At 39.6% G+C, this 17520-nt stretch overlaps 1 protein-coding gene across 6 annotated transcripts in view; it reads right to left on the bottom strand.

The window, feature by feature from the left end:
* PPP1R12B (protein phosphatase 1 regulatory subunit 12B) overlaps window positions 1-17520 on the bottom strand; it is a 207402-nt gene that overhangs the window by 82740 nt on the left and 107142 nt on the right. For all 6 annotated transcript variants that reach the window (XM_044377710.3, XM_057315719.1, XM_044377707.3 and 3 more), the window contains exons 14-18: window positions 9357-9447; window positions 3882-4085; window positions 1810-1999; window positions 1611-1723; window positions 525-566 (exon numbers count right to left, since the gene is read on the bottom strand). In XM_044377710.3, the coding sequence (XP_044233645.2) occupies window positions 525-566; window positions 1611-1723; window positions 1810-1999; window positions 3882-4085; window positions 9357-9447 (640 nt within the window). The remainder of the gene's footprint in view (window positions 1-524; window positions 567-1610; window positions 1724-1809; window positions 2000-3881; window positions 4086-9356; window positions 9448-17520) is intronic.

Raw genomic sequence — 17520 nt, 5'->3', positions numbered from 1 at the left:
CAGGAACCTGGAGTGTCAGGAAAGCTGGGCCCAGGCCATCCACTGCAGAGAAAAGTTGGATGCCAGACCTGAGTTGATAAGAGCCAAGGGTTTACCCTTATTTCAAAGTCAAATGTAAGTGCCTTTTGGATTGTGTGATGTTTACATTCTTCACACTTATGTTCCTTTCTCTATATAAGTATAGATCCATAAAAGAAATAGTACCACTTTCCACTTTTCTTCCAAAGATTTCGAAGTACTTTCTACAATCCAATAACACACTCACAAGAGAGAAAAAGCAGACAGACAGATCCTAAAACTGTGTTAGGGATCAGCAGAAGGCATTGAGGAGTGCAGGAAACTTGTTCAAGAGCATCTGAGACAATGTACCAGCAGCTAACACCTGCCTCATCTCTCAGAGCAATGTCTATCTCCAAACTCTCCCTTAACTCAAATCTGCATAGGGCCGCTCTTTTCTATTGAAATTGTATGCACATGAGAAAGGCTGAGCCAAAAGGGACATGCCTCACTAGCTTGCCACTTACCAGTGCTGCTTTTACTTCTTCAGAGACGTCAGTTTCATCTTCCTGAAAAGGAAGGAGGGAGAAAAACAAGAGGACCATGGTCACAGACATTCTTGAAAGCAACAAGGTCAGCTCCCATCAATTATGCATCTTGGCATTTCAAACACAGGCAGTGAGAACTGACTGCCAAGTGATTCTCCGTTACTGCTGCTTTAACAGCCACCATAGGCAGGCAGCTCAGGAACATTTCCTGTCATCAAATAAACCGTAGCAGGAAAAGGGGTATCTTTAGAAAGGACAGACTTTATTTCATCTCTGTCAATAGTTATCAGTCTATTTGGTCCCACAAAAATGAGATACTTCTATCTTCAAGAATAGTTTAGAATAGATGACTATTTCTGTTTCACTCCTTGTCTCACTGAATGGTTCATCTAGTTTTCAAATGAGTCTTTGGTAACCAGGGACCTCTTGATTCTTGGTCACTTGATTTTTAAAATGCCAATAACAAAGTTGACTGAGACGGGTACAGAACAAGAGTGTGAATTAAAGTACTGAACGTGAGCTTGCAGTTAGTAAGCACCGGTGCCCCTGCCTTTATATTAAAGACAAAGTTAAATCTGTTTTATTTTTTTTTCTTTTTTCCTCTAAAAGAGTAAAACTGAATCAGATGAACTTGTGTTATTAAGATTTTAGGCTCCTTGAAATTCTTGTAATGCTCCTAAAATATTTCGTTAGAATCTCTGCTTATATGTGATAATATTATTGACTAACTACATGACTTTCTAGGAATATTAGGGAGGACTGCTGATATTTGACAAGCTTATTCACTTTTTATATTTGCTTATATGGTTGTTGTAGATTTCTGGTCTTTTCACTCATCACCAATTATTTAGTGAGTGCCCACTATGGGCCTAGCACTGGGCATCCAGCCAAGAATATACCAAAGGAGTCCCACACTAGGTGAGTCTTTCTTCTTCTCTTTCCTCAGAATATTTCTTGATCATCTGCAAGATTCATCAGACCACGTGGGACCCTTTATGTTTTTGAACTCAACAGAAAAGACAGCAGCCATGAGTGATATGTCCCAACACAGACCAATCCACTTACGTCTTTTGTCCAGAAATTGATGCCCGTGCCTCGTCGTCGTTCCTTGTGCCGCCTCCTCTCACGGATGGACAGTCTGTTAGAGGACTGATCGTCCACATCTGCTTCTTCACTCTCTGGAGAGAGAGAAAACAAAGTGTGATCTTAGGAAGTGGGGCATGTACACTAGGGGGGAGGCCACCTATTCTGAAGCTCTACATACCATTTTTGTCCATTTCCTTTGCAACTGCGGCGTTTGTGGTTGTCTCTGAACTCTCAGAGTCAGGGACTGAAGATCTGCTTGTCCGTAGCAGATGGGAACTAGTGTAGAGAGAGGGTCTTGATGCAGAAGGAGACACTGGTGTTGTGGCTTTGTCTGGCTGAGCTGGGTAGCTCAGGCGACGATAGACAGGCTGGAAATGATCCACAGGGTGAGATGTTAGAGGTCAAGTCCAACCAAAGGGTAGGATAGCAGGCTTATTAAAAATGGGCTTTTCCTATACCAAGAGGCTTATTAATAGTAGATGCTCAATAAACAGCTACTGAGGTGAACTAAAGCCAGTTAGTTAATTACCCAGAAAGGAAACAGCTTCTGGATTCCTATTCTGATAATACCATCATGTTGACAGCAGCCCAGGAAAATTTTTCTTAAATTGACCAAAGGGCACTAGGTAGCACTAACCTTGTTAATAAAAATTCCTTTGATTTTGGAATGAAAATAAGAAGGATGATGGCCTTTTTAAGATGGAGCACTGAAAGGCAAGATTTACATAGAAAAATAAAAAGCTTGGGAATATGAAGAAACAAGACAGGGTTATCTGAGAACAGAGACCAAATCTGAGCAGTCTACCAACTTCTGAATACTCTACCAACCTGCCACAACCAGGCTTACTGAACCTTTAAAAAAAAATTCCCATTTTCCACTTTGAATTTTTTCCCCAAGGAGAAAGACAGAGCCTGACAATAAGCCTCAACTTGGTTTACTGAAGATGCACAGATAGAGAAATTCTTACTACACGTAGAGATTGTATACTTTTTTGTTTATAAATAAAATATAGTAAGCTTTGGAATCAGGCAGAACTTGGTTCCAATTCTAGCTTCAGCACTTACTAGCTGTGTGGCTTGATTAAGTTACTTAACTTCTCTGAGCTTCAGCTTTCTCCTATGTAAAGTAGGGATAATATCTTCCTCAGAGAGTGTTGTGAGGATTATACAAGATAATGTATGTTAGGTGCTTAGAACAGTAGCTACTAGTAAGTAATTAATAAACAGTAGCTGACAGAACAAAATAAACAAAAGAACCTCAGTTAGTGTATGTAGCCTAGCCATTCAGAGTTGGAGCGAGACTCCTTTCTCCACTAACTATGGTGATGGGAAAATTTATCATCCCAATTAAGACACTTCCGAGAGTGAAGATGAATGGTATCAATATTACACGGAGATAACAGGTGTAATCTGAACCATCTTAGGTAAACTAGTTGTTATGTTCACCCTAAACAGAAACCTATACCTTTGACTACCAACTCCGCTTGAGAAAGGGAACGTAAGTTAAAAACGTCCACCTCCATAGCGACATCTTGTGGCATGGGATTAAGGGGTGCTTTGTCAACTAGGTTTGCAGGGGTTTAGAGAACAATATAATCATGGTTATGGGAGTGCTCTGGGGAGCTCGACTGCCTATGCTCAAGATCTTGCTTAACCACTTCTCATCTATGCAACTTACTTAACCTCTTGGTATCCTGATTTCCTCACATTTACAATACAAATAATAATATCTACCTCAGAGGGTTGTTTTGAGGATTAAATGAATTAATATATACGAAACAGTTGAAATAATGCCTGGTATAAAGCAGACACTCAATAAATCCTCACATTTCTATTTGTATTTTTATTATACTATAACCTCTCTCTTTAGAATAGAAAAACATCTTTAAAGAATAAATTTAGTTAATGGAATTTATTGTGATAATCATTTCACAATATATACATATATCAAATTATCATGTTGTGCATAGTGTAAAGTTAATAAAATGTTGTATGTCAGTTCAATGTTATATGTCAACATCTCAATAAAACTGGATAAGCATTAGTTAACTCTGAGCACAAAACGATGACTGAAGGATGGACATCCTCTGAATTCTTTCAGTCACTCAGGTTTGCCAATGACAGACAGATGTTACCAGTGTTGTCTATGAGTTATCCACTGCAAAGTAGCACCGTGCTTGAGTTATCAGTGAGGAGGGATTCCCCACATTATTGACCCTGCTTTTAGCACAGTACATGCCACTGACTTACTTCTTCATCCAGATTCCCGCCCCACGGTTGGCGGCCCTCGCCAGCTTCCTTTGCTGGGACTGCTGAGAGCTCATGCTTCTCTGAGCTTCCCTCACGCCCTTCAGTGACTGCAGGCTTCTGGCTAGGCTGTTCCTGAGCTTGCCGCTCTGCTCTCGACCGGCTGAAAGTCCTTTCTGCTTCCTGGAGGTCCGTTAGTGTCACACCCTGGGAAAATAACACAAGGTCAGGGAAGTTTCACCCTAACCGTGGAATAACTCTTGATAAATGAGCAGGGAGATTCCCTTAAAGATCTAATAGTATCAAATTCCAAATGAAGCTCCCAAAATGTATGAGGCCATTTCAAGCAAGATATGCTTAAAATAAACACTTCGGTGTGCAAAGAGCCCTAGCCTGAGTAGGTACATTTCAAATGTAATACTTCAGCTTTTCCAATTTGAGTTCCAGAAAATAGGGCAACACTGATGGCTGCCTGTTGTAGATGTATTTCTCTCATACCTTTAGTTCTCAACACCTTTGTCTGAAAGCTCCATACCTCCCAAGAGCAAATGGTTACCAAAAGAAATTCTCTGAATAGTGGATAATAAGAAAAACCTGATTTTACTTACAGAAAGAAAAACCAGGCTCCAAAAGGTGAAAATTCAGAGCCAGGCTAGAACAACAAAAACCCAACCAACCAACCAACCAACCAAAACGACACCACCTAAACTAGCTTTACTCTAAGATGATTTCCTAAGTAACTCTAGGAATGTCACACAGAGATATTCCAACAATTGATATTTCCCCCAGGCTCTTATGAGCAGCGGTGCAGAAGAAAAACAAGTAGGAATCATCTGCAGAAGAAGGGAGAAAGAGAGTTAAGACTAGAGTGAGCTGATTCTAACTCAAGTAGTTACGTGCTCAAGTCCTCATGAGAAGCAAGTTTCAAAGCTAGAGGTAGGTAAGAAAGTACTATAACTTGTTTTTTTTTTTAACTATTCATGAATTTATTCACTTATTCTCTTAATAAATCATTAAGTGTCTTTAAGCACTGGAACTGCAAAGACAAATCAAATGATTCCTGCACTCAAGAACCTTTTAATCTAATGGAAAAGACATAAGCAAACAGATGAGTATAATGGAATGTAAGTAATTAAGACAGAAACATATGATCCAGTAAATTCCACTTCTGAGTATTTACCCAAAAGAACTGAAAGCAGAGTGTCAAAGAGATCACTTGTACACCCATGCTCCCAGCAGTATCCATCAGCAGGTGAATGAATAAACAAAATACAATCTAATCATACAGTGGAATATCACTCATCCCTAAAAAAAGAATGAAGTACTGACACAGCCTGTAACATGGATGAACCCTGAAGACATTCTGGTAAAGTGGAATAAGCCAGTCACCAAAGGACAAATACTGTATGATTCCACTTGTGTTGTACTGGGATTGATCAAATTCACAGAGAAGAGAGGTAGAATGGTGGTTGCCAGAAGTTGGAGGGGGTGGGAGAGGGAATTATTTGTGAATATATACAGAGTTTCAGTTTGGGAAGATTGAAAATGTTCTGGAGATGGATGGTGGTAATAGTTGCAAAATAATGCGAATGAACTTAATGACACTGAACTGTACACTTAAAAAATGGTTGAGGTGGTAAATTGTGTTATGTATATTTTACCACAATAAACCAAACCAAAACTATAATCAGTCTTGGTCCTTATGGAGGTTACATTCTAAGAGGAGAAAACAGAGAAATAATTACGCAAAAACAAAGTAACAGTTGTCATAGTTACTACAAAGGAAGGACACTTAACCTACTTTGGAAAAGTTAGGGAAGACAGGTACGTTTGTGGCTATTTATAAGGTCCTTTCTGGGGCACCTGGGTGGCTCAGTTGGTTAAACAGCTGCTTTTGGCTCAGGTCATGATCCTTGGGTCCTGAAATCAAGCTCCACATGGGGCTCCTTGCTCAGTGGGGAGCCTGCTTCTCCCTCTGCCTGCTGCTCCCCCTGCTTGCGCTTTCTTTCTCTCCCCCCCCCAAATAAGTAAAATCTTAAAAAAAAAAAAAACCCAAAAAACAAAAAACAAAGTCCCTTTCTTCAGTCCTCAGTTTTCCTGCCTGACCTCTGTAGCATTTACAACTGTTACCTTCACCTTTTACCGGGAAACTGACTTTTCATTTACTTCTACGCCGCTCCTATTTCCTGGTTTACCTGGCTGCTCCTTTCAATTGTGCTTCATCAGCTCATCGTCCTCTGCTTCCTTAATGCCAAGTCACAGCTTTCTCTCCCTTCTCCTTGCCAGTGCATCCTGAGTTCATGGTCTTCTTACTCCCAGCTCGGACTACTGTGACAGCTTCCTAACAGGTCTTCTTGTTTCCTGCCTTGACAAACATACTTTTGCCGACCACGCCCATCAATTCTCTGCATGGTGATTTTTGCAATATTATGCAGACTGGGGCGCCTGGGTGGCTCAGTTGGTTAAGTGTCCGACTCTTTTTTTTTTTTTTTTAAAGATTTTATTTATTTATTTGACAGAGATAGAGACAGCCAGCGAGAGAGGGAACACAAGCAGGGGGAGTGGGAGAGGAAGAAGCAGGCTCCCAGCAGAAGAGCCTGATGTGGGGCTCGATCCCATAACGCCGGGATCACGCCCTGAGCCGAAGGCAGACGCTTAAGCGCTGTGCCACCCAGGCGCCCCTAAGTGTCCGACTCTTATTATTATTTTTTTTTTTTAGAGGGAGAGGGAGCAAGAGCGCGACTGAGCCACCCAGGGACTCCATAGTCTCCTACTCTTGATTTCAGCTCAGGTCTTGATCTCAGGGTTGTGAGTTCAAGCCCTGTGCTGGGCTCTACACTGGGCATGGAGCCTACTTAAAAAAATTAATTCATTAAAAACTATATTTTATATACATATATACACATTTATAAATATATTTACAAATGTTATATATATAAATATTTATATATATATATTTTATATAAATGCAGATTATATCAGACTCTTCCTTACTTCGATGTCTCCCTTAGGGATTTTTTTTTCCTTTTAAAAATATCTTTTAAATATCTTTTAAAAATATCAACAGGGCGCCTAGGTGGCTCAGTCGGTTCAGCGTCTGACTCTTGATTTTCTCAGGGTTCTGGGATCAAGCCTTCCCTCAGGCTCCGTGCTCAGCGGGGAGTCTGTTTGACATTCTCTCTCTTCCTCTCCACCTGCCCCTTCCTCCACCCTGCACACATGCACATGCTATCTCTAAAATAAATAAATCTTTATCATAAAACCCACCCCTTTGGGGCGCCTGGGTGGCACAGCGGTTAAGCGTCTGCCTTCGGCTCAGGCATGATCCCGGCATTATGGGATCGAGCCCCATGTCAGGCTCTTCCTCTATGAGCCTGCTTCTTCCTCTCCCACTCCCCCTGCTTGTGTTCCCTCTCTCGCTGGCTGTCTCTATCTCTGTCAAATAAATAAATAAAACCTTAAAAAAAAATAAATAAAACCCACCCCTTTAAAGTACAGGCATACCTCAGAGATAGTGAGGGTCTGGTTCCAGACCACCATGATAAAGTGAGTATCACAATACAGCCAGTCAAAAAATTTTTTAGTTTCCTGGTGCGTATAAAAGTTATGTTTACACTACGCTGTGGTCTATTAAGTGTGCAATAGCATTATGTCCAAAAAAACAATGTACACACCTTAATTAAAAATACTTTATTGCTAAAAAAATGCTAACCACTGTTTGAGCTTTCAGTGGGTCATAGTCTTTTTACTGGCGGAGGGTCCTGCTTTTACGTTAATGGCTGCAGACTGATGAGGGTGGCTGTGGCAATTTCTTACAACACGACAACAACGAAGGAAGTGTGCCGCATTGCTTGACTCTTGTTTTCATGAACAGTTTCTCTGTAGCATGTGATGCTATTCGGCAGCATTTTACCCACAGTAGAACGGTTTTCAAAATTGGAGTTGAGCCTCTCAAACCCTGCCACTGCTTTATCAACTAAGTTCAGATAATATTCTAAGTCCTTTGTTGTCATTTCAACAGTCTTCGCAGTATCTTCACCAGTAGATTCCACCTCAAGAAATAACTTTTTGCTCATCTGTGAGAAGCAACTTCTCACCCGTTCATGTTTGATAATAAGATTTCAGCCATTCAGGCCCATGTTTAGGCTCTGCTGATAAATCTAGTTCCCTTGCTATTTCCACCACAGCTGCAGTGACTTCCCCCACTGAACTTTGCACTTTCAATTTGTTAAAAAAGCAGGATCTGTGAAGCGCAATAAAATGAGGTGTGCTTGTATACAATTCAGTGCTTTTAGCATATTCATAGAGTTCTGCAACCGCCAGCACCGTCTCATTTCAGAACAGTTCATCACCCCAAAAAGAAACTCCATATCCATCAGCAGTCACTCCCATTCCTCCCTCTCTCCCACCCCTGGCAACCACTAATCTATTTTCTTTTCTTCTTTTTAGAGAGAGCAAGCAAGAGTGAGGTGGGGGAGGACCGGAGGGAGAGGGAGAGAATCTTAAGCAGGCTCCATGCCCAGCACGGAGCCTGATGCATAACTCTGAGATTTTGACCTGAGCCAAAATCAAGAGTTGGACGCTTAACTGACTGAGCCACCCAGGTGCTCCACTAATCTATTTTCTATTTCTCTGGCTTTGCCCATTCTGGATATTTTCATATAGATAGAATCATGTCTGGTTTCTTTCACTTAACATAACGTCTTCTGAAGGTTTGTGCACACTGCAGCATTAACATGTATCTTTTTATTACCAAATAATATTCTATTGTAGGGATATAGAAAATGATGTTTACCTATTCCTTTGTTAGTGGAAATTTTGCTTTTTTCCCCAGTTATGCTATTTATTTGGCCTGCTTGATGGCTCAGCCTATATCCACCACCCCTACACCTGCTGTAGGACAGCTGAGGCGCACCCAGCCACACAGTGCTACACCTTGCTGCTGCGGGGAGCCCAGGACTCGACTCTACAGTGAGCCTGCAAACTCCACGTGAGTATGGTCTACATAGCAAGTGAACTCTGGCCAGAGTTTAGAGAGGACGTTGAATTTGGGATTTGGGCTACTGTGAATGATGCTATTATAAACATCTATGTACAAGTTTTTGTGTGGACATATGTTTTCATTTTTCTTGACTATATACCTAAGAGCAGAATTGCTGGGTCATATGGTAACTGCATATACAGCATTTGAGGAACCGCCAAACTCTTCTCCTTTAGGGATTCTTAATATGTGGCCTCTTAAACACAAATGGAATAATTAGTATTGCGAAGGAAAGGAGATAAACCTGAGCCTGGAGAAGTAAAAGTGAGAGTGGGCAGATGTAGCTATAAATTCATCTGATGCTATGTAGTATAAGATTTAACACAGGTGAGAACTTTTACAACAGTGGCTGGAATAAGGCACTCATCTTACGATTTTTTAATTGTACCTCCAACAGAGGAAGACAGATAAAATGACATAAAAAAGGTCACACTCACTTGAGTAGACCTTCGAGTCTGCCGAGCTTGTCTGGAGCGTGCTTTCCGTAGAGACTCTGCTTCCTCATCCCGTACAGGAGTCAGATACGACCTGTACAGAAAAGAACGTAATACCAGAAGTAAGACCTTTGCTGCATGTACTTGAGGAATGGCAAGGTACTTCCACATACTGAAGTGATGTCTACACTCTAAGAATGAACTTAGGCAGAACCAATATGATAGACATGCCATCAGTGAAAATTGCATAATTCCAGACATTATTTATAAATGTATTACTGTTCATGCAGAATCATGTCATCGGTAAAATGAGAATTTCATTTCTTCCTTCCATATCCTTATAATTTTAATTTCTTTTCTTGCTTTCATGCTCTGGCTAGAACCTCCAGGACATGTTGAAAAGGGGTGATGACAGCAAGTTTCCATGTTTTGTTCCTGACTTCAGAGACAAAGCATTCAGCATTTTATCACTGTGATGTCTACTGTAAGAGATCTGTAGACACTGCTTCTCCAGTTCAATCAATTCCTTTCCATTCCAGTAGGAAGCAGTCTAAGAGGGTTTTGTTGCTATTGGTTCCGTTTTTTAAATCATTAGTGTTTGTTGAACTTACCACATGCTTTTCTTCACCATATACTGAGATTATTATAATTTTTCTTCTTTTTTCGTTAATATGGTGAATCGCATTGAATAATTTTTGAATGATAACATTGGATTCTTAGCATAAGATCAACTTGGCCATGATATATCATCTTTTTTTTTTTTAAGAAATAATTTTTTATTTTATTTTATTTTTAAAGTAAGCTCTATACCCAACGTGGGGTTTTTGAACTCACAGCCCTGAGATCAAGAGTTGCATGTACTACTGACTAAGCCAGCCAGGCGCCCCATACAGACTTATATAGATTCAGTGTTATTTAAAGAGTTCTCCATCCATGTTTATTAGAGAAATTGGCCTATAATTTTCCCTTCTTATAATAACCTGTCCAGGTCTGGGAATTAAGATTACACAAGTTGAGAAATGTTTTCTCCTTGTCCCTTTTCTATAAGAATTTGTATAAGATTAAGGTTATTTCCTTCTTAAATAATTAGTAAAGTACACCAATAAAGCCATCTTATTTTAAGTGTTCTTTATGGGAGGGTTTTAAATAAGGGGTCCAATTTCTTTAACTGATTTAGGCCTAGTCAGATTTTGTTTTGATAATATTTGTTTTTCAAAGAACTTAATATTTTTATATTTAGTGGCTCAAGATTGTTCATAATACTCTTGTATATTTTATTTTGTTAATTAATTTATTTATTCTTGTATATTTTGTCATTTAATTTAATTTTATTTATTTATTTATTTATTTTTTAAGATTTTTTTAATTTATTTATTCGACAGAGATAGAGACAGCCAGCGAGAGAGGGAACACAAGCAGGGGGAGTGGGAGAGGAAGAAGCAGGCTCGTAGCGGAGGAGCCTGACGTGGGGCTCGATCCCATAACGCCGGGATCACGCCCTGAGCCGAAGGCAGACGCTTAACCGCTGTGCTACCCAGGCGCCCCTATTTTATTTATTTATTTTTTAAGATTTTATTTATTTATTTGACAGAGATAGAGACAGCCAGCGAGAGAGGGAACACAAGCAGGGGGAGTGGGAGAGGAAGAAGCAGGCTCCCAGCAGAGGAGCCTGATGTGGGGCTCGATCCCGCAACGCCGGGATCATGCCCTGAGCCGAAGGCAGACGCCCAACCGCTGTGCCACCTAGGCGCCCCTATTTTGTCATTTTAATATCTGTAGCAATGATTCTCAATTTTTTGGTCTGAGGGCCCTTTTATATTTTTTAAAAAAGATTTTCTTTATTTATTTGAGAGAGAGAGCAAGCAAGAGCAGGGTGAAGGGCAGAGGGAGAAGCAGACTTCCTGCTGAGCAGGGTGCTGGATGTGGGACTTGATCCTGGACTCCAGGATCATGACCTGAGCAGAAGGCAGACACTTAACCCACCGAGCCACCCAGGGGCCTCCCTTTTACATTTTTAAAGAATTACTGAGGACCCCCAAAGGGCTTTCATTTATGTATATCTATTAATATTTACCTTAGCAGAAATTAAAACTGAGAAATTTAAAAAATATGCACTAATGCATTTAAAAATAGCCCTATTACAAAAAGTTACATCAATAACTTATCTTTTATGAAAAATATTATCTAAAACAAAAGAATTTAGTAAGGGTGTTGTATTACATTTTTATAATTTTCTTTAACACTGGCTTAATAGAAGATGGCCAGATTTTCATAGACGCTTTATTCAATATGCTGTATACTAGTGCTTCAGTTAAAATACATAAAGAATACAGTGTTGGGGTGCCTGGGTGGCTCAGCCGTTAAGTGTCTGCCTTCGGCTCAGGTCATGATCCCAGGGTCCTGGGATCAAGCCCCGCATCGGGCTCCCTGCTCGGCAGGAAGCCTGTTCTCCCTCTCACACTCCCCCTGCTTGTGTTCCCTCTCTCGCTGTCTCCCTCTGCCAAATAAATAAATAAATAAAATCTTTAAAAAACAACAACAACAAAAAGAATACAGTCTTGCGCAGGCTTGCAGCTGGAAAAGCCAGGAGTATTATAATCACCTTTTTAGATAATTATGGATATTGTTCTTTGATACTATACTAAAACACAAGTGGTAGTTTTTCTTTTTTTCAAGATTTTATTTATTTATTTGAGAGAGAGAGCAAAAGAGAGACAGCAACGAGTGGGATGAGGGGTGAGGGGCAGAAGGAGAAGCAGGCTCTCCACTGAGTGGGGAGCCAGACGCGGGGCTTGATCCTGGGACTCCGGGATCATAACTTGAGCTGAAGGCAGACGCTTAACAGACTGAGCCACCCAGGTGCCCCACGAGTGATAGTTTCTAAAGGTTAAGAAAGTAGCAAGTAGAATCTGAACCCATGTTAATAGACTCTTCATACTCTGTTACATTGAAACCTATTGGTCTATCTTGCACTTTGAATGGGGCTTCTTACCCACGGATGACTTTGGGTCATCCCACATTGGTCATTTGGAAAACACTGGTGCAGATCTTCCAAATGTTGACACATTGCATTATAGAATAATAATTTAATAAATCACATTCTGTAACATAGGAGGTAAGCTCCTTGACATGACATTTTTTTTTTTTTTTGGATTTGACACCAAAAGCAAAGGCAACAAAAGTAAAAATAAATAAGTGGGACTATATCAAACTAAAAAGCTTCTGCACAGCAAAGCAAACCACCATCAAGATGAAAAGGCAACCTTTTCAAGAATGGAAGAAAATACTGGCAAATCATATATCTGATAAGGGGTTAATATCCCAAATAGATAAAGAACTCATATACAAGAGGGAAAAAAATCTGATCTCACTTACATGTGGAATCTTAAAAAAACACAAACTCATAGATACGGAGAACTGATTTGTGGTTAATGGAGGCAGGGAGTAGAGGGTGGGCAAAGTAGGTGAAGGTGCTCAAAAGGTACAAAATTTCATTGATAAGATTAGTACGTTCTGGGTATATAATGTTCAGTATGGTGACTATAATTAACAATGCTGTATTATATACTTGAAAGTTGCTAAGAGAGTAATTTTAAAAGTTCTTACAATGAGGAAAAAGAGTTGTAATTATGTGTGATGATGGATGTTAACTAAACTTATTGTAGTAATCATTTTGTAATGTATTTACTAAATCACTAAGTTTACACCTAAAACTAATATAATGATATGTCAATTATATCTCAATAAAAAATAATAGAAAAATAAAACAAAAAAATCACATTCTTTAATATCACCTTTGATCTCAGGGCAGTCTTTAAATATTGGGAAGCAGGCAATAATACCAGTCATAATGGCAGATACAAGTTTTCCAAAATTCTAATTTCTGCTTGAAATTTAAAATTTTATAATTTACTTTGTGACAAGCTCACTTTGTTCATTTTTAAGAAAATGTCTGCCAAATACCCAAGTCTAAAGGACCATAGTCTGCTCAGTCATTCTTTGAAGTAAAAATGGTGTTCCAGGAAAAAGGCAGCTAATTCTTCTTTTTTCTTCCTCTGCATTCCAATTCTACTTATGTTAGACCTTATTGGCCATATTCTACTATTTATTATGCTTTTTCTGTATTTCCCATCCTTTTCTCTCTCTGGGTTTCATTCTGGATATTTTCTTCTTCTTTCCTTTTTAAGTTTTATTTATTTAAGTAATCTCCACACTCAACGTGGGGCTTGAACTCACAACCCTGAGATCGAGAGTTGCACGCTCTTCCAACTGAGCCAGCTGTGTATCTCATTCTAGCTATTTTCTACTGTCCATCTAATTTGTTCACTAATCTTCTCTTCAGCTGGTCTACTATAAACTCACAAGTTGAGTTTCTAATTACAGTTATTTAAATTTTTAGTTCTAGAATTTCCACTTGATTCTTATTAAAACAGATTGCAGCTCTCTGTTGAAATTCTCCATCTTCTGTTTTCTTGAACATATTAACCATAATTAGGTTAAAGTCCATGTTTGATAATATCAGTATCTGACTCTGTTCTTATTGTTTTGTTTTGTTTTCTTAGTCTTTTGGTAAATCAGGCTTATTTCTTGGTATGTCTGCTAATTTCTGGAAAAAAAAAACCCCACCTTTTTTTTTTTACACTTGAATACATGTCTTTATTAGGAAAACTGTAAGTGCATATAATATCTTCTCATTGATATAACTTCAAAGTAGAAATAACTGTTTCTTAAAAGGCATTGTTACTTGTTTAAAAAAAAAGCACGCTGCATACAGGAAACTGCCTTCTCCTAGACCATTTTCACGTTGTAGATGCAATTTATTTTTTTTTATTTTTATTTTTTAAATATTTTATTTATTTATTTATTTATTCAACAGAGATAGAGACAGCCAGCGAGAGAGGGAACACAAGCAAGGGGAGTGGGAGAGGAAGAAGCAGGCTCCTAGCGGAGGAGCCTGATGTGGGGCTCGATCCCGTAACGCCGGGATCACGCCCTGAGCCGAAGGCAGACGCTTAACCGCTGTGCCACCCAGGCGCCCCTGTAGATGCAATTTAAACAATACAAAATACAGTATTTATCACATTTAGTACTGGACCCAACACTGCTCAGAGACTGAGTGTCCAGCAAGGGTGAGGATAACTGCCAAGCATTTTTAATGAGAGGATTTTCTTCTCCTCTGGCAGTTAGGTTAAGGAAGTGATTCTCAAACTTCCATTTACATCAGCATTTCTTAGGGGACTGTGAAATACAAATTCTTAGGCCCCACCCCCAGAAGTCCTGCTTCATTAGGCCTGGAGGAGGGCTTAAGAATTTGCATTTCTAATTAGGTCTCCATGATGCTTCTGATCTGGAGACCATATACTTTGAGAACTACAGGGCCAAGGCAAATGAGAGACTGAGCTGACGGGAAGCTAGCCTTCAGTCTTTGGAAGGGCTGGTCCATTTCTGGTAAGCCCTTACTTCTAGAATATAGCCCTTCAGTGGTCCCAGATGAATGGATGGGATCCCACTTCCTGAACTCCAGTTTTTGTTCCCTCAGCTCCATGAGACTACTGAAAATCCTGCCCAGTTTCTTAGCCCTGTAGCTACGGTTTTATTAATCAGCAAATGCCTCAAGGGGAAAAGCGCAGCCAAATGTTGGGTTCACCTCTTTATGATTTCCTTCTCTCCAGGATCTTGATCCCTCAAGTTCTTACTTCCTTAACTCTCCAATACCTTCAAAGATACTTTTAAATATTTGTCCAGTTTTCCTAGTTATTCTCAGTGGGAGAGTTTGCCTAAGCCTGAAGCAGAAGTCCCCAACCAAGCTATATTTTAACAGTCATACTTTTTCCCTCAATATGGATAAATTGGAATTCTGATACATTTATCAATCCACTGTAAGTTCCTTCCTTAATGTGTTCCTCTCCTCTGGGTGAACTGAAAAAAAGTTAAGTCTCCAAACTTGCAAAGCTCTGGAATTGACAACCATTGAGGACTACTTCCTCAGGAAATTCTGTCTGGGTTACCAACCGGCCTACTCACATGTCCTTTCTACCTGCAAAATATATGGAGCGTCACTCTTATACTTAATTCTTGACTGTTAACCTTTTCTGCATACTAGATAGGAGCCGCAGTGGAAGAAAAGAGCTTCAAATGGCTTATCCCACTGCATACTCTAGAGCTTTATTGAATCAGAGAAACAGGTCTGGTAGTAAGATCGATAACATTTTACCTGACTTGAAGTCTTTAAATATTTGAAGTCATACATGTTTTTCATGGAAAAATTAGAAGACACAAATGTAAAAATAAAAATTAACTAAAATTCCACCACATGAAAATAACCCATTTTCATTCCACTACATTTATGTCTAGGTTATTATCTATGTACATATCTATGTATTTAGAGTATTTTTTTAGTGAATATCATAGATACTATTTTGTTACCTGTGTCAACATATGAAATGTTTATAATTTAAATTGTAAAAAAAAAAAAAATTTAAAGACAAAACCCAGAAAACTCCAGTACTTAAATTTGTAAATATTCTTTTTTTTTTTTTTAAAGATTTTATTTATTTATTCGACAGAGATAGAGACAGCCAGAGAGAGAGGGAACACAAGCAGGGGGAGTGGGAGAGGAAGAAGCAGGCTCATAGCGGAGGAGCCCGATGTGGGGCTCGATCCCACAACGCCGGGATCACGCCCTGAGCCGAAGGCAGACGCTTAACCGCTGTGCCACCCAGGCGCCCCTAAATTTGTAAATATTCTGAGGAAGGAAGCAACATTTTCATTTACCTAGATGTGGATTCTCAGGTTCACAAAAGTGAGGCACCTAACTTACGGCTGCCTTGAGGACACACTGAGTTTTCAGTAGACCCCAGGTCCTTGCACTTTCTAAAATCTAGACCAGGTGGTGAACAAACTCTGGTCCTCAGCCAAATCTGGCCTGCCATATTTTTGTAAATGAAGTTTTACCTAACTACAGCAACAGAGTTTAATATTTGCAATGCAGACAAAATCGCCTGCAAAGCCTAAAACATTCATTATCTGGCCCTTTACAGAAAAAGATTTGGCGACTCCTGCACTAGATCAGACCCACACTCAACACACCTTGATCTTTCTGAGAAGCATCTGAGCCATCCATGAAATCTGCGTGCTACACGATTCCTTACTGCTATGCAAAGAAGATGGGTCTATGTTCACAAAATAGTACAACAGAAAGTATAACAGAAGCCATGGCTTTACCTCCATCTCTGGCTTTCTGACGTCCAGATAAAACTAGGCTAACACCCCCAATTCTGTGGCATAGAAAGGAACTCCAATGCCAAAGTCCTTTGATGACCGTATTTGTCTACTATGCTTCCTAGAGGGCAGGAAGCATTTTTCTTTGTATTTGCTATGACTTTGAGGTCACATAATCAGTGGAACTCAAATAATTACAGATAATTAGCATGACCTCACAAAAATAATTGGTTCTCTGCATCTAAAATTCACAGTGCCCCTTTATATACTACAAATGGACTAGTTTTATCTCAAGAAGCTGTGTAAAATACCTAGTAAATCACCAGTGAACCTGAAGAAAGTCACAGTAAATAATAATAGAAGACCTAAAATATCTTCTGACAAGGCCAGTGTAGTGATAAAGTACCCTGGCGTGGGAATCAAATCACCCGGGTTTGAACCCTGGCTCCTCAACTTCCTTGCTAGATGATGATCTTGGATAAAATATTTAAGTACTCTAAACCCAAGTTCCTTATACGATGGAGATACTATTAATAGCTGTGATAGATATTAGCAGGTATAGATAGGGTTCTTGTGAAGATTAAATAAATAAACATACAAAGCGCCTAGAACGCGAGCTGGCACACAGTAAGAACCCAGCACAGGTAGCTGCTGCGGCCACCAGAGCCCCACCACACCGCCAGCCACATTATTTTCATCGCCACAATAAAAGCTCAGCAGTGGTAACTGGAAAAGAAAGGCTGCGTGTACTGTAACAGGCAACCCATCTAATCCAAGAAAAGAGTCCCCCTTAATTATTTTTACCCAAAATGGATAATTCATTTGGAAGAGGCCTTGATTCCCTTGAAAATATGCCCTAGGAAGGTTCAAAGGGCTATCTAAGTAAAATAAAACTACTCTAGAAGAATGCAAGAGAAATTTCCATGATCTCCAAGGCAAGAACAAA

The sequence above is a fragment of the Ursus arctos genome, unplaced genomic scaffold (assembly GCF_023065955.2).
Source record: "Ursus arctos isolate Adak ecotype North America unplaced genomic scaffold, UrsArc2.0 scaffold_2, whole genome shotgun sequence".
In the NCBI taxonomy this organism is placed as follows: domain Eukaryota; kingdom Metazoa; phylum Chordata; class Mammalia; order Carnivora; family Ursidae; genus Ursus; species Ursus arctos.
The sequence above is the reverse complement of the archived record's forward strand: the minus strand, read 5'-3'. Positions and strand labels throughout refer to the sequence as shown.